This window comes from Apium graveolens, chromosome 6 (assembly GCF_009905375.1).
Source record: "Apium graveolens cultivar Ventura chromosome 6, ASM990537v1, whole genome shotgun sequence".
Classification (NCBI taxonomy): domain Eukaryota; kingdom Viridiplantae; phylum Streptophyta; class Magnoliopsida; order Apiales; family Apiaceae; genus Apium; species Apium graveolens.
Window position 1 is genome coordinate 234,779,397 of NC_133652.1, and position 20,431 is coordinate 234,799,827.

The window sequence follows — 20,431 nt, forward strand, 5'->3', positions numbered from 1 at the left end:
AATGTTTCTTTTAATGAATGAAATTACCTCTTTTGATGTCACTTGCTTGAATGCCTCCGCTTCGATCCATTTTGAGAAATAATCAGTCATGGCCAACATGAACACTTTCCGACAGGGTGCAAGTGGCATTTTTCCCACGATATCCATTCCCCACTTCATGAAAGGCCAAGATGGAATGGACATATTAAGGTGTTTAGACGATTGATGTATGACATGTGCATGTCTTTGGCAGGCATCACATCTTTTTGCGAAATCTAGGGCATCCTGTCTTAGTATCGACCGGTAGTAACCCAAGCGTAGAATTTTTAAAGAGAGATTTCTTCCATTAGTGTGGTTTCCACATTCTCCTTCATGTGCATCCCTTAGTACCCCGTAGAGGATTTTTTGAATAATTCCCCATCTATGTTCGTAAACCTTGAGACATTCATTCTGAGGATCCTTGCTTCATTATTGTTTCTCGGTCTTGTTCCAAGCTCCAAATTGTCCTTGTATATCTTAATCCAGCTGTCTGCATCTTCACTGATACTATCGTCATATTGATCAATAGCCATTATTTCTGATTCAAGAACCAGTCTTTTCATAGAAGGCTTCATGATATGGACCATTGGGATGTTGTTTAAGTCTAACCCCTTGAACACAGCTCCCAAGCCGGCTAATGCATCAGCTTGTACATTATTTTCTCTTGGAATCTGTTTTATGATAAAGTTGTCAAAGTGATTTGTTAATCTTTTGGTTATTTCCAGGTATACGACCATCTTGGGATCTTTGGCTTCATAAGATCTCTTGACGTGATTAACAATGAGCAACGAATCACAATTGACGTTAATAGTTTTGATCTTCATGTCTTTAGCAATTGTGAGTCCCATGATTAGTACCTTATACTCAGCTTCATTGTTTGTAGCTTTAAAGTCGCAACATATTGATTGATCTATCATATCCCCCTGTGGCAATTTGAGGACAAGTCCCAATCCTGTTCCATTCATATTCGACGCCCCATCTGTGTACAATGTCCAAGGCTTTGTGTCTACTCTTGAGAGAGGTTGTTGAAATTCTTGCTCATAAGTCGTCATTTGGCTTGGACTAATATCAGCCACAAAGTCAGCTAAGGCTTGTGATTTGATTACAGTCCTTCTGTCATACATGATATCATAGGTAGTTAGACGTATTTCCCATTTTGCCATTCTTCCCATCAAATTAGGTTTACTCAGAACATTTCTCGAAGGAAAATTTGTCATGACATGTATTTTATGTGATTCAAAATAATGTCTCAACTTAGTGGAATTCATAGCTAATGCAAGTACTAACTTCTCAAGAGATATGTACCTTGTTTCCGCATCTACCAAGCTCTTGCTGACGTAGTATACAGGCGACTGGACTCCTTCGCTTTCTTTTACAAGGAAGCCACTTACTGCATGATCCGTTACGGATAAATAAACGAATAGGTCCTCTCCTTGAATGGGCTTGGACATGAGTGGTGGTGTGGTTAGATAGCTTTTCAAATTATTCAAAGCAACTTCGTGTTTATCCGAGCATAAGAATCCTTTGTTCTTTCTCAACACGTCGTAAAAAAGTTTGCATCTGTCAGACGAACGTGAAATGAACCTGTTCAAGGCCGCAACCCATCATGTCAATTTTTGGACGTCTAACGTTCGATGGACTTTTTAATTTGAAAATCGCTTTGATTTGTTCTGGACTTGCCTCAATTCCTCTCCTTGTCACCATATGTCCAAGGAACTTTCCTGATGACACAACAAAGTTGCATTTGGGTGGGTTCAACTTCATGTTATATGACCTTAGTATATCAAATACTTCTTGAAGATCACAAACATGATATTCTGTGTTAACAGACTTGACGATCATGTCGTCAATGTAGAATTCCATTGTCTGCCCTATTTGGTCCTTGACCATTTTGTTGAAAAGCCTTTGAAACGTAGCTCCAACATTTCTTAGTCCAAAAGGCATGGCTAAGTAATAATATATCCCCCTGTATGTTATAAATACAGTCATCTCGCTGTCAGATGGTTCCATTTGAATTTGATTGAAACCACTCGACACATCCAAGAACCTTAGCAACTCATGACCAGTTGTCGAGTCTACCATGGTGTTAATGTGAGGTAGCGGATAAGGGTCTTTAGGACAAACCTTGTTTAAGTCCATGTAGTCAACATAAACTCTCTATTTCCCATTTTCCGTATTATGACGAAGTTTGCTAACCATTCAGGTAACCGACTTCTCTAATCATCCCAGCTTTCATGAGCCTTTCCACCTCGTCGTTTATTATCTTGTTTATTTCTACTGCAAATTTCCTTCATTTTTGCTGAACAGGTGTGTAGCTGGGATCAACATTTATCTTGTGCGTGATGATAGTTGGATCTATTCCTGTTATATCGTCATGTTCCCATGTGAAAGCATCCAATCTCGTGGTTAGGAAATTCACCAAATTAGCTTCAATTGTTGGGGAAAGGTCTTCTCCTATTAACACCTTCTTATCTCCAGTCTTCAAGTCAACTTCGGCTAACCGTTCTGGTCCTATAATCGTAGCTACAGGAATCTTGTTTCCATGGTGTTGAACGGTTGGCTTCAGACATGTCATGTAGCACTCCCGAGCCATGTTTTGATCTCCTCGTATTTCTTGAGCTCCCCATGGTGTTGAGAATTTTAGCACTTGGTGATATATCGATGGTACTGCCTTCAAGTTATGGATCCAAAGTCTTCCCATGATTATGTTTTAAGTCGAGTCGACATCTATTATAAAGTTTTCCAACAAGTTGACCCCTTGTGCGTATGTTGGCAATGTGATTTCCCCCAATGTGCGCTTTATTTCACCACTAAACCCCACTAGTGTCGTCGACTTTTTGATCATATCGCTTTCTGCCAATCCCATTTGTGTTAGAGTGCTAAGCATCATGATGTTGGAGGCGCTTCCATTGTCCACCAATATTCTTTTGATTAAGCAATTTCCCACATATAGTGAGATGACTAGTCCATATTGTTGTGATTCACGTATGTTTCTCTTGTCCGACTCGTCAAACATTAAAGATGGCAGACTATCATTACCAACTCCCACTTGTGTAACTAGTATATTCGTATCTATTGATACTCTTTTGGCTTGTGAATATGTTGATCCCCATATCTCTGATCCACCTGCAATGAAGTTAATCACTTTGTGATGTGATGGAGGTGGTGGTTGTCTCATTGGTGTCACGTTATCCCTTCTAGGTGATACGTCCTTCCTCACATAAGCAGCCTTCTTTGACGTCATAAACTCTGTGAGATATCCTTTCTTGGTTAGTAATTGTAGTTCTTTTCGCAAAGCCACACAGTTATAGGCCTTATATATGTAGTCTCCATGATAGTCGCACCATAGTTTGGAATCCGGGTTTGCTTTAGGCTTGTTGCTCTTTACTGGCCATTTGACTATACCTCCCAACTTGGTGAACTTCTTCATCATGGTTGAAGGTGTTATCGTGAAGCCATAACTGTCATAAGTTGGTGGCAGGTTAGGGTCCTTTCTCCAGTCGCTGCGTTCCTCCATTTTCCACTCATTAGATTCTCGTGTCGAGTTAACATAGACTTCATCCCTGACAGGTCTTGTATACGGCTTGTATTCTCTAGATCTTGGTATCGTAATCTTTCTTGATGGTTTGTAATACTTCTCGTCATCTTCCATTCTGCCTTCTTCCAATCTCACTTGTGCCATAGCTTTGGCTTGCACGTCATCCATCATTCTGCAAGGGTATTTTGTTAGCTCTTCATATGACGGAGATTCCCGTTCTAACCCCCTTTTGAATGCTTCAATAGCCATAGGGACATCACAGTTGGTGATGGTCACTTTTTCTCTGTTGAATCGTGTCAAGTAATCACGCAATGGCTCCCTATTTTGTTGGACAATCTTGTATAAGTCGCTGGTGGTTTTTTCGAATACCCGGCTGCTGGAAAATTGCATGTTAAATGCGTCCACCAAATCGGTGAATGTCTTGATGCTTCCATGTGGGAGATTTACAAATCATTGCAAAGCTGGTCTTGAAAATGTAGAACCAAAACCTTTACATATACAAGCTTCCTTCAAATCATATGTAATTGGTAATGTGAACATTCGTTGCTTATCTTGTGCAATGTGTTCCAATGGATCACTAGTTCCATCATATGGTCTCATCTGTGGCACCGTGAAACATTTTGGTATTTCTACCAAAGCAATGTTGTCATGGAAAGGTGAATCAACATAGCTCGTTGGGGTCGCCTTCTCTAATGGTTTTGGAACACCAGGAATTCTTTCAATTAAATCTTTCACTTCTTGTAGTTCTCCTTTAAATTCTTCTGCAATTTGATTCCCGGATCTTGTACTTCTATGATGTGACCTTCTTTTGTCAGTATCTCCCTATCAGTCATCACGATCATCATATCATTGCTCATCATGTTACTTTTCCATGTCATCATCGTTGTTTGACACATCCTCCATGTCTTCTATCTCAATAATGTCATCCTCCCCATTTGTTGGCCCTTCATGTTGGTCGTATTCCCCTGTATCATCCATATCCAAACGTCTGATTACGCCTGGGATTGTCTTCTTCGTCGCAGTCTTAGTCCTTAATTTGGCCGTAGTCAGCTCTTTCTTCAATGTTTCATTTTCAGAACGCATCTTCTCCAATTCATCCTATAGTCATTTCAACATTTCTGTCATTTCTTTGTTGTTTTCAGCCTCAGACTCTTGATTTGTAACTCGTTCCTCTAGGTTGTCACCCGCCATCGTAGTGTAACAATCAAATCCTTAGCAAGTTTCCCACATACGACGCCAATTATTTTTACCAAAAAATGAGAGGTTAAATGTTAAGGCTACGATTGCGGATATGTATTTAAACAAGAACAAAATAAATATACTTGACACGAGAGATTGGTGATACGGAATACCCAAGAATGGGAAAAAAACGCTGGTGGGATTGTGTACCCAACCTAAAACGTAATTCACTAAATGTATGATCGAAATTACAAGAGTTTCATCTAACAAGAGTGAATAAATACAAGTATCGTGACTAGTGCTTTTACATATGATTATATGACTTGGTTTTTCGGGTATAATGTTTAAATTTTATGGTTTTCTTCCTCGATGAACTCGAGCTGCTATAGGACTTTGAATCTTTTTGTTGTGTTTGTGTGTTGTTCGAGTTGCCTTTCTTTTTCCTCCACCTTAGCTTTATCTATTAGGTTGTTCCTCTTTTTTCTTCTCCTCTCCACTTATCTCTCCAACTTTAATTGTGAGTGAAGATCGTGTTGTTTGTTACAGCAATCCCTACAAATACGGCGCTTAACAGACCAAGTCATACTCTTATTAGTTGATCTTCATGTCGACTTCCTCCAGGACATCAACTCATCCTTCCTGTCCCGACTTTCTTGCAATGTTGTCTGCTCCTTGATCATGTCTTGACATCAACGAAAATGTAGGCTTAACATACATGTGTACCAATTCCGACAGTTTTATGTAATCTGCTGAATGAGACTTGAGAGGTACAAATGTTGTGACAACCAGATGATGCACCAAAAAATGAATGTCTCTATTATTTAATTTACTGAAATAGAAACATGTAACTGTGTTGTGCATTTACATTTAATGAAATAAAAACACGTATAGAAAGCACTTACTGTTGTCTTACCTCCCAGAAAGTGAGCTTGCTCTCACTATCTCTCTGATCTTGTCTTGAACACTCCACTTCTTCCTACCACGCTTGTTTCTACACATATACATTTTTAACTTGCATAATAATGCTACTTAAATATATAACACACAACTACTTAATAATGCTACTGCAGTGCCAGTGTGTTCAATGTGGCTTGGACATGCCCGACATTTTTGCATTTATTGGAAAAAAAATTAAATCAAGAGTAGGCAACAGAAACATGTAATGTAACTTTTTTAAAAGAAATGCATGAATTGAAAATTTTATCAATGAAACTAAATTTAAAAAAGTAGAGCATCAATGCATACTAAAACACTAATCTATGAACAAACGTTAACCCCGTAGAACATCACACAGACAACCAAGCCAAAAGGCATAAATAGTTGATAACAGAATAAAACCACTACAATGTAAGCCCAAATTTGCTATCCCAAAACAAAAAATCATCTCGAAAGTAAATAAATTTTGCAGTAATATGAGGAAACAAAATGAATTAAGAGGACTGACTCGCAAAGCAGAGGAAGAGAATAAGGAGATAGAAAGGAGGAGTTGATATGAGATGGGAACAGAGTCGCCAAATAGCTTTGGTATCTGTTAAAGTGTATATGGCATAGTGATAAAAGCCATCTTGTTGCTATCTTAGAGGACCCGTATCTGCGGGTTCTTCCTGATAATCCCCTTTCTCTCTTCTTCAATGAGCCCATGTTTGATGGGGGCACCAACATTATAACAACTTAGCATTAGAAGACTTGCGATTACATGTATATGTACATTCATACACTGTAACAAATAACATTTATTCAGCAATGTGACTGCTGAGTCTAAATAAAATTGTCTCAAAAACCTACCTGTGCAAAGTTACATTGATATCCCAACTTTTAATACCGGATGTAAACAATGTTGTAGAAATCGCCGATTCAGCTGATAAATCTGCCGATAAATCGGCAAATAGCAGGCAAGCAATCTAGTAATGTTAAAACGACTCAAAAAACATTTTTTAGATATCGGGTCAAACTCGAGTCCTAATCGGGTCAAAATAAAAAAAACAGGTTGCTGAGATCCTTCCTCTTTCTCACCAATCCGATCTTCAATGTTTTCTCATCAGCAAAACAAAGTACATGGATGAAATCTGAGAAATTTAAGAAAGAAGATGCATAAGAGGGTTAGTACATTGATATTCATAGCCCAGATCTGTTAATCGGAAGCATATTTTACTTCTATTCTATATGCAAGTTAGTTTTGAAGCATTTAGTATGCTAATTTTTGTAGGTTGTATCGCCGTGAAAGAATAAAAAAAGAAAGAAAAAGTAAAATGAAATATGAGAGTAGATAGAGAGAAGAGAACGGAGAGGGGAAAGAGAGATAGAATTATACAAATGTGGTGGGTGGGCGTTGGACTTGGGAGGGAGGGTTAAAATATTTTATTAAAATAGAAATTCCTTTACCTTCAATTCTTTATCTGTAAACTCTACATCTGTATTGACTAGCGAGCAAGTGGGAGTAACTTTACATAAATTATTATTATAATTAATAATTAATATTTGTATATGTACATGTATAGCAATAATAACTGAATTTATGTATATATTTTATAAAAATAAAATTACAATACATCTGATTTTATTTCGATTTAACATTCCGATAAATCATCGATTTATCGATAAATCGTAAATCAGTAACTTAACCGATTTAGTCCGATTTCTGATTTCTATAACACTAGTTGTAAACAATAAACATATAATGCTCCAAGGCTTACTTTGAATGACAACCAACAACCCGTATGAAAATTGTATGAGGCTCACTTTAAATGTTTACCCAAGTGCCCCTAGTTTTCATATCATAAGTTAGTAATTTGGACGGAGAAGTTCTAGCAAAACCTAATATACATCCACCAAATTAGCATATAAGATATACTGTATTTTGTTAAAAAAATATGTTGTTTGTTAAAAATATTTCAAAGTATTAAAAAAATAAAAGTATAACATTTCGTTATATTACTAATTCAAAATTAATAAATAAATGTTTGTACAATATACCTGTAGAGGAAAAAATTACTCTAAAACCTTAAGGTATTAGAGAATGGCTTTTTCCAGGATCTTATATTATTCTAACACTGCCCTTCACTCGAAAACCCATTTATGGGTTGAAGAGTGAATCACGGGAGCCCATCTTTGGGGCATAAATTTGCCTTTCGTGTCCCTCATAAATTATGAGAAATGTTGGGGGTGGCAGGGATCAAACCTGAGTCCTCTGCCATCCTGAGCTCTGATACCATGCCAAGGAACCACTTAATCTAAAACCTCAAGGTGTTAGAGAATGGCCCTTTCCAGGATCTTATATTATTCTAACATGGTATCAGAGCTCAGGCTGGCAGAGGACCCAGGTTCAATCCTTGCCACCCCCAACATATCTCACAATTTATGAGGGACACGAAAGGAAAATTTATGCCTCAAAGATGGGCGCCTGTCATCCACTCTTTGATCCATAAATGGGCTTTTGAGTGAGGAGGAATGTTAGAATAATATAAGATCCTGGAAAGGGTCATTCTCTAATACTTTGAGGTTTTAGAGTAACTGGTTCCTTGACAATACCCTGGGGATTTACTTCCTGGCTCCGCCACTGATCGCACTCAATCTTGAAAAAAAGAGCAGTGTTTGTACTACCTTACCCTGTTGAAATTGAAAACCAATGATTAGCCCATTTGAGAAGCCACTGTAATTAAAATCAGAATTATTATGATCGACCGCGCAAAATAATGCAGGAACCCTAAAAGAAAATGGACGTTATACAAAACACAAAAAGGCATAAGCGTAACATAGAATTATTTTATAGAGTTGGAATTTTAAAACTAATCTAATTCATAAACTTAAATTCTAAGCATAAACTTAGAATATTATGATCTTCAATTCTATTATCATCATCTTTGACAAACAATATTGATTTCAGCACTATTATCATCAATTATTGAGAAATAATCCACTTTGATTTAGGAAAAACACTTTATGTCCATGTAAAACCACTTGTTATGATCTTAACATAATAATCAAATTTGCTACAACGTTTAGGATGTCCTAGACATTGGAAGCAAAGAATAATCCCCATGAAATTGTGTGACTCATTTCGCAGCAGATGTGCAAACAATTTTTTTGACTTTGAGTTACTAGATGCACTTGTCCAATAAGGTGCTTCAATTATCCAGTCAGGCCATTGAGTGTAATATGTCAAAATTGTATCAGGCCGTTGAGTGTGATCATTCCAAATTCCAAAATCAGAACCCTCAACTTGATGACCAAGTTTGGAATATATTTGATAGAAAAATTACCAGAAAATTTCAAGTACATCTGACATGATTAGTCATTTTTTAGGAACTCTGTATTGTAGTTTAAAAAAAAATTCATCCATAAGTTGAAGCCTTATTGTAGTTTACTGACTTTACTTAATTCTTTTTGTAGTTAAATGGATTTTGTTTAATTTTTGTGGTTTAATGACTATATAATTATTCTTTAAGTAATTAAAGGATTTCTGTCCAAACTCACTGACTCCGTCAAATGCATTGAGGTATAAATGTTCGTTTAAAAACTAATTATGATAAAATACGAAATATTTTTAAGATTTATATTTAAAATTTAGATTTGAATTATATGATTATAGTATATAAAATGATTTTTTAACAAAGTTTGGCAGTAAACTCTTAAGATCAGCTAACCTGACATAGTCATTTTGTGAGATGCTTGTCTGCCAGAAGACCTCCCAATCGAAGTATTATAATAGAAGTGAGTTCATCCAATCCTTGAATATTTTTCAAACCACTACAATATCTCAAATCAAGCTCTCTTAAAGCAGTGAGTTCTTCCAAGCCTTACATCTCGATCAAAGCATTATAATCTGAAAGGTCCAATTTCTCCAGTTGTTTCAAATTGGACTAATTTGGTAATCTTTCCAGAGAGTAACAACTGTTTGCATCTATGTATTTCAGATTAATAGGAAGTTTTGGAATCAAAAGCAAATGAAAGCCAGCAAGTCCAAGAGATTGTAGATTTGACATCTGACTTAAACCAGATGGCAGGGCAGTTATACCACTCGCATTTAAATTCAGTTCTTGCAATGATAATGTAATCTGGCTAGTCCAGTAAAACTTGCATCTAGCTTCCATAACTTTGTAATCTTCCACAGCTGATCCGATAATGTTTCTAATTTTCACATTCATTAATCCTAAGAATTTCCAGGGATCTTAGGTTGCAAATGCTGTCTGGAAGAGTTTCAAGATTCTTGTTTATGCCAATATCCGATAGGTCCATATTATTGCATATTATTAATACCTATTTTATGTCTGTTTTCATAATTTTATTAATAAATAAATTATTTTATAGGAAAATTAATAAAATCAGAATTTGAGTTGGAAAATATGCAAATAAGTAAGGAGGTGGACTATTCTTGAAGTCAAAGAAATTGGAAGATAAATAGAATACTTATTGGAGAAGAAGAAGGAAATACTTTTAGAATCCTACTTGTATTCCAAGACCCAAACCCTTATATTTTCCCTATATATATGGTTCTCTCCTCTTGTATTTTACACACCCAAGACACCTCAAGACACCCAATTAATTATTTGTTTGGTTCATCTTTTTATCATGTGTAGCTAAAGTTGTTCCTTATGATGAATATGAAGTTAATTTAATTGCTTTGATATCTTCTTTTCCCTATTATTTGGTTCTCATGATTTTTCTTGGTGCTTAATTGTTTAATTGACAAAGTTATTTTGATATATTATTATCGGATTTATTGTTAGATAACAAGTTTCATAGTGTTAGCTTATCTCGTTAATTGATATACATTATTTTTGTGAAGAAAAGAGAATTGATTTTAGGGCGAGTTGATATTAATTGTGATTGATTAACAGATTCAGATTCCTACATTTTCCATATTATTTGGTATATGCTAATTAAGTTAAACAAATCTCATCTCAAATATATGTGTCTAGTTCGCCTGATTTAAATTGTTAGGGTTTTGAAAATTCGTAGACTCTGTAGATCAACCGGTAGTTGCTACAACTAAACACTGTGCGCTTGCAGTTCTTATTATTTTATACATCAAATTTTTCACGCCACTGCTGGGGACTATTGTTAATTTTCACTCCTTGATATTTAATTTTTCGAACTAGTTTTTTTCTCTTTGTTTTTTAGGGAATCGTGAAGCGAAGGAAAGCTTGGACAAGAAGATCGCAAGAAGGCCTCACCGTCTCTTTTGGAACTTTTGAAAGCGCTTTTCGATATTTCATATCACCTCTCTATTTATTTTTCTCACTTTTATTTTTGAAATATCCAAATTTTTTTTATTAAATATTTGAAAACCCCCAAAAATAATAGTTAGTTAATTGTTAAAACCAATTTGTTGCATCATTCATTCTCTCACAGAATCACATCATCTAGATTTTCTTTTTTATTTATTTCTTTCCATTTTATACAGTTGTGGTGATTGCTGGAGGAAAGAAGTACTTATAATTTAGAATAATACACGTAGTGTAGTGCATCCATAAGTGTTTATTATCTCGTTCTTTGTGTGTTACATCATCTAATCAACCTTAAGGGCGCCACCTTATTACAAGATAAGGTGAGGGATTTTATCACCCTTTATTTGGCCCACAAATCACTAATTCCTTCATCTTGCATTCACATACCTTAATAAAATTAAGTAGACGTTAGCCCCTTGGATTTCGAGCTCAATTAGGAAGGTACCTAAAAGAGAAAGTAAATTTGGAATTATCCGAACTTTTGATGACAAGGCAAATGTATCACTTACTTGGACAATTTAGATTGGTGACTAGACAAGCGGTACTCTAATTCAGCGCCTTGTTTACAAGGAAGTGCCCTCGCTTACCTGGCCAATCAGTTTGAATAAATCTAGATTTATAGACTTTTTGGTGGTCCTTGTTTACAAGGAAGTGCCCTCGCTTACATGGTCAAAGGAATTGGAAGATAAATAGAATACTTATTGGAGAAGAAGAATGAAATACTTTTAGAATCCTAACTGTATTCCAAGACCCAAACCCTCATATTTTCCCTATATATATGGGTCTCCCCTCGTGTATTTTACACACTCAAGACACCTCAACACACCCAATTAGTTATTTGTTTAGTTCATCTTTTTATCATATGTAGCTAAATTTGTTCCATATGATGAAGATGAAGGTAATTTAATTTCTTTGATATCTTCTCATCCCTATTATTTTATTCTCATGATTTTTATTGGTGCTTAATTGTTCAATTGACAAACTGATTTTGATATATTATTGTTACCCAATTTATTTTTCATAACCTATGCTTGGTCCATGAAGTTTTGATGGGTTATTGTTAGATAACAAGTTTCATAGTATATGCTTTTCTCGTTAATTGATATACGTTATTTTTGTGAAGAAAAGAAAATTTATTTTAGGGCTAGTTGATATTAATTGTGATTGATTAACGGATTCAGATTCCTAGGTTTTCCATATTATTTGGTATTTGCTAATTAGATTACACAAATCTCATCTCAAATATATTTATCTAGTTCTCCTGATTTAAACTGTTAGGGTTTTGAAAATTCACAGTCTCTATGGATCGACCTGTAATTGCTACAACTAAACACCGTGCGCTTGTAGTTCTTATTATTTTACACATTAATATCCAACTCAACAAGCTTAGTCATACTTACGATTTGATCTAGCAACTTTGAAACACATAGTCCTATCGTAATGAGCTTGGTTAGAGATTCAATGCTTCCAAATTCCGTAGGCAGTACCTGTAGACTAGTGTAATCACGAAGACTTAAAACTTTCAAAGCTCTTGAGTCGTAGATGGTGTCTGGAAGATTTCTTAGCTTCACACAACCTTGCAAATCTAAGGAATCAAGCTCCACCAAACTTCCGATTGTAATGTGGACCTCCAAATTTGCACAACCTTGTAAATTTAATGTTTCAAGACATGGTATTCTGGAGAAGTCTGGACATGCAAATAGATTCAGAGAATGTCACATAATTAGAGACTTTAACTTCCCAAAAATATGTGAAACCTGTAAAAATGAGTGCAATTGAGAGAAATTAAATCAAGAACTGTAATATATTCAAGAAACCTTCTTGGACTACCTACCTTTTTTTGCTCCCACGTTGTTCTAATTTTCTATGAGGCAACTCCAGGATTATTAGTTTTTTCGGGTAAAACTCAGAAAGTAAATAGTTCAGACAATGCTCTCAACAGAACCACCTTAAATCTTCAAATGTTTTTTCAAAGCTTCCTTCAAGATATTCATTCTTAAGGTAAAGAAATCTTAATTTACTCATCTGTTTCAATGTTTCGGTACTTAATCTTTGGTATTTTTCGATCTTGAATGATTTTTCTTCAAGCACACTTTGGTAGTATTGGTAGTGAAGGATAATACATTCAATTGCTTCCATTCCTTGATACACACACATTGACATATTAATTCAAAAACTTTCTAAATAAAGTTAAATGGAGCTATCAGATATGACTACGAAGCCATTGTTCAATATATATTTCAATTTATCTTGTGCTTAATGAACACATTGTTAGGTAATAAATACAACACAGGGGTTGATGTGTTTTGGACAATTTTAAGGCTTTTTGAATGTTTGTTACTTGGTGAACAAAGCAGATTAAAAATGTAGTTAAATTATGTGAACTAAAATTAAACAGTGCACACAATATTTCAAAACTCACTTAATTTTGTATTAAAATCAAGCTAGTGTTTTGCTACAAATCCTGGGTTCTTTGTAAGTAAGGAACTCAACTTCTTGCTTGAAAGAGTTACAAGAAAAAACCAGATCTGTTTGATACTCATTAAAAGCAAAGGACCAGAGTTTACTTTATAGATTAGTAAATACAGGTTTACACAACATGCAGTAAGATGTACTAAACTCTACTTTAAGTTATCTCTAAAGCTTTCTATTTCTGGCTTAGTGTATCTTTGCAAGTCCTGTAAATCTGTGACTTTCCTTTGTCAGTTAATCTTGGCCTTTGATCTTGTACTCTTCAAGATGCTTTTGTAGACTTTCTAATCTAAGTGATTAGATCATTTGTTGATTGATAATCCTGAATATTTAACTTGTCTACATTCTATACTTTCAGCTTCATGTCGAGATCTCCAGTTTGGTGTATAGAGAACTAACATTTCGATAAGTATAATAGCTTATCAAGAGCTCTAAGTTATCGATAGGTAACTTTGACTTGTCGAGATCTCTGAGTTCTCTATAAGTGTTTTGACTTGTCGAGGTCTCCAAGTTTCCTAAAAGTAGATTTGGCTTGTCGAGGTCTATGAGTTATCGATAGGTAACTTCGACTTGTCGGGATCTCTGAGTTCTCTATAAGTGAACTTGGCTTGTCGAGGTCTCTAAATCTCTGTATTTAGAAATAACTTGTCGATATCTCTAATCTTCATATCTTCATTTTCCTTGTCAATATCTCTTAGTTCTCGATATGCAGAAATGACTTGTCGATATTTCTGGGACTTCTCGATAGACCAATTTGGAATTCTCGATAAGTCATTCTGGAGTTATCGAATGATTTCTCTAAATGACTTGATCCGTGACTTGTAGATATCTTGACTTAGAATGTTTTTCCCAAAACAGATATATTCAACTCCAAGCTTCTTCACAATTTCTGTGAGGCATGATCTTCTTGATATTCTTCCAGAGTTTATTCTTAGGCTTGAGACTGTTTACAGAAAAATACTCTAGTCTAATCTTTGACATTTTTACAAACTCAAATAATACAGTACATAATACAAATTTAGATTATCATATAACTAATTCTTAAGGCTATCAATTTGACTTAGTCTTGTTATTATACATGCATGTCTTGCACAATAATCTCCCCCAATTTGTGAGAAGATTGCTTATCACAAATTCATGCTTGGTATCAAGACTAACCCCAAGTTAACATAAAACAATATTAAGATTACATAAAGATTTGACAGAAATACAAGTACGACTTTTATAAATTGAATGATTACAAGAGTTTGATGGTACATCCATTACATGAAATCCTCACAGCCTGGCTCCTTTCTAATGAGGTCCTTAAGATTTACTAGCACTTGAAGTTCTTCTATGATTTTAGTACCTCTTAGAGCTTTCACAAGCTTGAGCCACTCATCCAATGAATAACCATTTAGGTAACCAGCTCTAAATCTTGAATATCTACCAACTTTTATATTCAGAAAGTGTCTATCCTTAAAAATTCTGCTCAACCCCTTTTCCTTGAGCATATTTGATCTTTGTTCAAGTCTTGCTAATTCTTCTGCATACTTTCTATCTTTTTCTTCCTTCTCAGCCTTTGCTCTTGCATTTCTTTCATCCCTTTCTCTCACCCATACACATAATACCGCCTTCCAAGCCCTTGTATTAGTGTCCTTATCTCTCATCAAGCTGATCACTCTTTTAAATTCTGTGGTTGAAAGTGTATCCATTAGGTTACTGCCAAGTAGAGTGAAGGTACCATCATCATAATATATCATGATTTCTTTATAAGATACAACCCAGACTCTGACTATTTCTTCAGCCAGCTGTTGAAAGTATTCTTCATCTGTGATGTACCAATTTAGTGGCAGGAAATCAGATTGATCATAACAATTCCAGATAGCCCTTTCAGTAACTTGTAATTTCTTTGGGTTTCTTCCAACAAATTTGTAATGAGTTTTGACCGGTGGCTTGAATGAGGGTAGGTTTGTGATTTTCTTTAAGGTGGATTGGCTGGATGTGATTGGTATTTTGAGTAGGGTGTTTGCAGATGGTTTGTACAAAAATTTGGGCTTTGAGGTCAATGATAGTTGTATGTTTGAGCTTATAAGTTTAGTGGTTTGAGAAGGTTCGATTTGGATCGATTGGACATTTTTCTTTGGTTCTGGACCATCATCCTTCTTCTTCCTTCTTCTCTCATCACCTATTTTCTTATCATCTCCCTTCTTCTCATCTTGCTTCTTTTCTTTACTGCCAGTTTCCTTTGAGAATTGACTTGGATTTGAGCCAGAAGGTTTTTGATCATCTTTCTTCTACTCATCATCATCCAAGTCATCCTTATTGAATTGTGTTTTGGGCAACTTGGCTTCAGGATCTCTCAAGTATCTCCCTAAAATCTTTATCATCTTCATATCTTCATCAGTCTTTTTATTCTTGGTCTTCAATCCAGTTTTCAGAGTCGTTATAAGCTTTTTGTGTGCCATGACACAATGTCTGGAAATAAGAAAATTCTTGAGTTCCTTGGTGTTTGGACAGATGTAAGCCCCTCCCTTGTGTGGATAGAGATATGCTTCTTGAAAATCAGCTTCTTGAACTTTTTGTAATTCTCTAAGAAAGAGAGTGTCTTTATTGATTACTTTGTTGACTTTCTCAATGAAGATGTCCAATTCAGATGCTCTTCTTGATGTAAGAAAATTCAGGGACACCTGCATGTATCTGTCTACACCTGAGTCATTGATGTTTATCACAACTCTCTTTTCCTGAAAATTACCCTTGGTCACCAAAATCACCCTTAAGAAGTTTATGGTCTTGTTCAAAGCTCTCTTGTAAGTGATGAAGTTGTTGTTGAGAGAAGCCTTGAGAGCCTTTAGCAAATTTTCAAATTCCTTGCTCAGACTAGGTCCCTTAACTGTTTTGATAAGCCTCTCCATGCCAACATCAACTTTAACTACTTGAGATTTTCCTTTATTAGCATCTTTAGCTTGAACATATGTAGATGTTTGGGATGATCTTAGTAGCCTAGCCTCAATCTCGCCCTTAGGCTTGTTAGAAGGTAGGATAAGAGGTGTAGGGATTTCAGATCTCACAGCTTCTGGAAGTGCAGGAAGAGGAATGTTGATTGCACCCATGATGGCTCCCAAAGACACTGAATTTTGCATTTGTAGGTGCTTGTGAGAGTCCACCAGGGTCTGGATGTCATCCCCTGTTGACTTGCTACCATTGCTGTGAGTTGGGAGACTTGAGTTGTGAGAGACTCATTTGCTGACTGTAAGGTAGAAACTTGTGATTGAAGAGCCTGGATTTATAAGTTTGTGGAGGTGGAGATTGGTCGTTGAGTGCTTGAAGAAGTTGAAGTACCAAATGTGGCTTGCACAGCTTTTTTGATTCCCTGCAACAAAAGAGTTGAAGGCTCATATCTGCTTTGATGAAGTTGATTTAACTTGAGTCTAGTGTCATTAGAATTTGTAATGTGCTATTGAACCACTTCATGCAGAGCTACCACAGTTTGCCTTAGATTTTTGACACTTGAATCACTATAGTTAGATCAAACCTTGCCATATGTTCTACAAAAGTCTTGAATTTTGATTTGATTTCAACTTGTGAAGGGATAATCTCTCCCATCTTCTCCCTCATCATCTTTCTGATCTTATCTAGATGACCAGTCAAGGTCACTTGCAGTGCTTTACCAAAGAGGTGAAAAGCTTTGATTTGAGCCTTGTAGACTTTATTGACTGCATCATACACTTCTTGTTGAGTGAGGACCTTGGCATTACTCCCCAAAATAATGACATATTCCTCCATAAATCTTTCCAAGACCTGATCCATCTCCAATGTGAAGTCCTTAGAAATCCAAGCATCCACATTGCCATCCTCCTCAGCTTCATTCACTATTTTATGCTTTTGCTTCTCAACATCTTCATTATAAGTGACCAAAATTGTCTGATAGTCATGATTTGTCATGTCTGTAGTGAGCAGAAGATCAACCAGAAGGTCATCTACTATGGTTTGTTGGGATTAAGCATTTTGTAACCACTGTTGGGTAGGGTGAGATGGTTGTTGAGAGGGATTGGATGTTGAAGGAATCTCTATAGGTTGTGAAGTGGAGGGTTGATCTTCAATAGAACCATCTGTGATAGATGTCACAGTTTGACTCACAGGTTAAACTGTGGTTGTTACAACTTGTTATTCTCCACCCGTGGTGGGAACCTCAATTGGAATTGAAGGGGAGTTAACTAGGTTACTGTCATGTACTCTAGTCTTAAACCCTTGTGTTTCTTTCAAAACATTGTCACTTGCCTCCCACATAGCAGGATCATTGGCAATTGAACTCCTAGCTTCAATTGTGAGTGCAATCTCAGCTAGGGTTTTGAGGGGAGTTGTTCCTAAAAAAGGAACCTCCAATTGAATTGGAGAATCTAGATAGCTCTCCCTCAGGAGTACTACCATCAAACCTTACAACCTGTGAAGGTTGATCTACACATGAAGGTGCAACAGAAACTACCACAGGGTCTTCAGTAAAAAGTGATGAAACCCCTGTGTTTGTGTTTGTGTTAGTGTCATCAAGGTCTACCCTAACATGTAGCCTCTTACCAACTAAATTTGGTTCCTGGGTGGTGAGCACAGTTTCATGAACCATGTCACCTGAAGTTGGCAACACTTGAGAGTCAGATTCAAGTGCTTCATTGTATGAAGAAGAAATTTGAGAAATTAGAGTTCGGATTTCAGAGTTGAGTGGTGGAAGCTCCCCCTGAATGAATGATGGAGCTTCAAGAGATATGCTCTCTTTGTGTGTACCATCCTTTTTTTCCTTTCATACACTTGAATTTGTTTAAGTGCTTGTGCAGACTTTTTACAAGGTAAATTTGGGTGGATGCTTTGTTCAATAGAGACACCCTGTTGAGTGGATACCCTTAGAGTCTGTTTTAATCCCTATTTTACAACTACATCCTTTTGAGAGGATGCATAGGTGGTTTGAGTGGTCAGCTCAGTTTGTTTCACCTTTTTTGTTTTCTTGACCAATGGTGACTCTTGTTCTGTTTAGTCCTCACCACTCTCATTGATTACTGTTAAGGGTGCCTGCTTTCTCTTCTTCTTACTCACTTCACCCTTTTGAGAGGATGAAGTGGTTGGTTTCCTAGCTTCTAGTGGTAAAGAAGAAAGGGTCTAAGCTTGGGAAGGCCCCTGTTGGTTGTCCTGTGTTTGTACTTCCACATGGATAGGAGCCACGCCCGTACTACGTTCAATATTAGACCTCATTTCAAGCATAGGGTAAGGGTAAGTCCTAAATCTCTCCAACATAAATGGAGTGATTTTGAGACTCACACTTACCTTGTTTTATGTAGTAAGTGAACCAAATAAGATTTTGGACACTTGCTTACAATTGCCTATTTTTGTCCTATCTATACCATTAAATAACTGAATGTCTGGAACTTTATGATTTAAAGTTTATATTATAAACCTAGGAAAGAATATTTCCTTAACTCTTGAAGACAAAGGCATAGTTAGCCTTGTACTGAGTTTCTACAGAATTAGCATCCCCACATTGATGTGTCTGTTGTGAGGCATGGAGAATACCAGTTTGTGAACTACACTAGAAATGTTATCATTACCTATCTTCCTACATGTGAATTCTCTCACAATGGAGTCAAACAGGAATGACCATTCCTTCCTCAAATTCTTCTTGTTAAGACTGGCTAAGTTGATCCTTTCAGTGTAGTTGATAAAGTCCATGAATTCTGCTAGTTAATCCTGAGTGAAAGGATATCTTCGATATATTATTTATTTTGGTATTTGTATTATTAAACATAAAATTTAAATACACGTAGATCCTCTGCATTAGGACATGAATTTAACTGATCCAAATCAAGTCAAAATAGTCAAACTAGCAAAATTATCTTCAAGTATATAAAAGAGATATTCCACTATTATGAAACATCAAAATTATATCGTTATGGAATATATCTTTTAGGAAATGTGATCAAAGAAGAAACATCAAGACATGATATTTATTAGATCTCAGTTGCAACATCAATAAGGCAACAAGCTCGAAAACAAGAATATATCAGAAATATTCTTTAGAAGACTCGTGCTATATCAAAAATATTTTACTCTTCACTCCAAAATATATTTTTACATCCATCAAAAGAGTTTTTATCCAAATTTTATTAATATTCATGATTGAAATATTAATATCCATTTTTATAACCCATTCCATGTATACGTGAAGAAATTTTCTCTCGTTTCGAAAAATCAGCATTTCTCGGAGAAAATTATTCAAAAATACTCTAAAATATTTTCTACCATCCAAATATATTTTATATATTAGGAAATATATTTTAGTATTTATTCAAGTTAAAACTTTGGTCAAAAGATCCATATATTTAATTTCAAGACCAATAGTATTTTTACTCGGAATAAAAGGCTGACAAAACAGTCTATATTTTAAATAAAATACTTTCACTTACTAGAATGACTTGAAATTTTGTATGGATCATTTAAATGGTATTTTCTATGCATGATAAAAAGTACGTTACATTGCGATAATTTTTGTCCGGGCACAAATTTCGAGACAGTTTGTCCCACAATTTACCATGTTTGACCTAGTTACCGTTGACCAAAGTTGACCAAAACTTGCAGGACATCATTTTATAATATTTAGGTAATTATCATATTTTTTATGGTATTTATTTAAGGGTTTTTAGGGTGGCCATATTTAATAGTGCTTAATGCTTAAATTAAAATGAATAAACAATGATTAAAAGAGAAGGAAAATACATATTTCTTCAAATATATCAGCTGAGTTTTTGAACCCATAAAGTTATTTATCTTATATGTCTATATCAAAGAAGTACAACCTACTTAACATGTCATCAATCCATGTGACATACCACATCCACCATCCATTTTCCTCAAATTTCCACCACACAATCCACCTAACTTTTCCTATAAATAAACCCCCACCCCAATTCATTTTCTTCAAGCTAAGGAGTCATAAAGTTTCTGGGATTTTTTCAAAAAGTACCTCTCTTCATCT

The 20,431-nt window shown here is 35.6% G+C and overlaps 2 protein-coding genes and 1 long non-coding RNA gene across 3 annotated transcripts; all 3 read right to left on the reverse strand.

Moving 5' to 3' along the window:
* Positions 1-362: 362 nt before the first annotated feature.
* On the reverse strand, positions 363-1,181 carry LOC141665784 (uncharacterized). The gene has a single exon (XM_074471763.1). The coding sequence runs from the start codon at positions 1,179-1,181 to the stop codon at positions 363-365; it is 819 nt and encodes a 272-aa protein (XP_074327864.1).
* A 1,547-nt stretch (positions 1,182-2,728) lies between these two features.
* On the reverse strand, positions 2,729-3,946 carry LOC141665785 (uncharacterized). Its single transcript, XM_074471765.1, has one exon. The coding sequence runs from the start codon at positions 3,944-3,946 to the stop codon at positions 2,729-2,731; it is 1,218 nt and encodes a 405-aa protein (XP_074327866.1).
* A 945-nt stretch (positions 3,947-4,891) lies between these two features.
* Positions 4,892-7,088, reverse strand: LOC141666849 (uncharacterized). Its single transcript, XR_012552375.1, has 2 exons — positions 6,521-7,088; positions 4,892-5,726 (listed from the first exon to the last, which is right to left on the reverse strand). It is a non-coding gene; the product is annotated as an uncharacterized LOC141666849 (long non-coding RNA).
* Between the last annotated feature and the right edge of the window lie 13,343 nt (positions 7,089-20,431).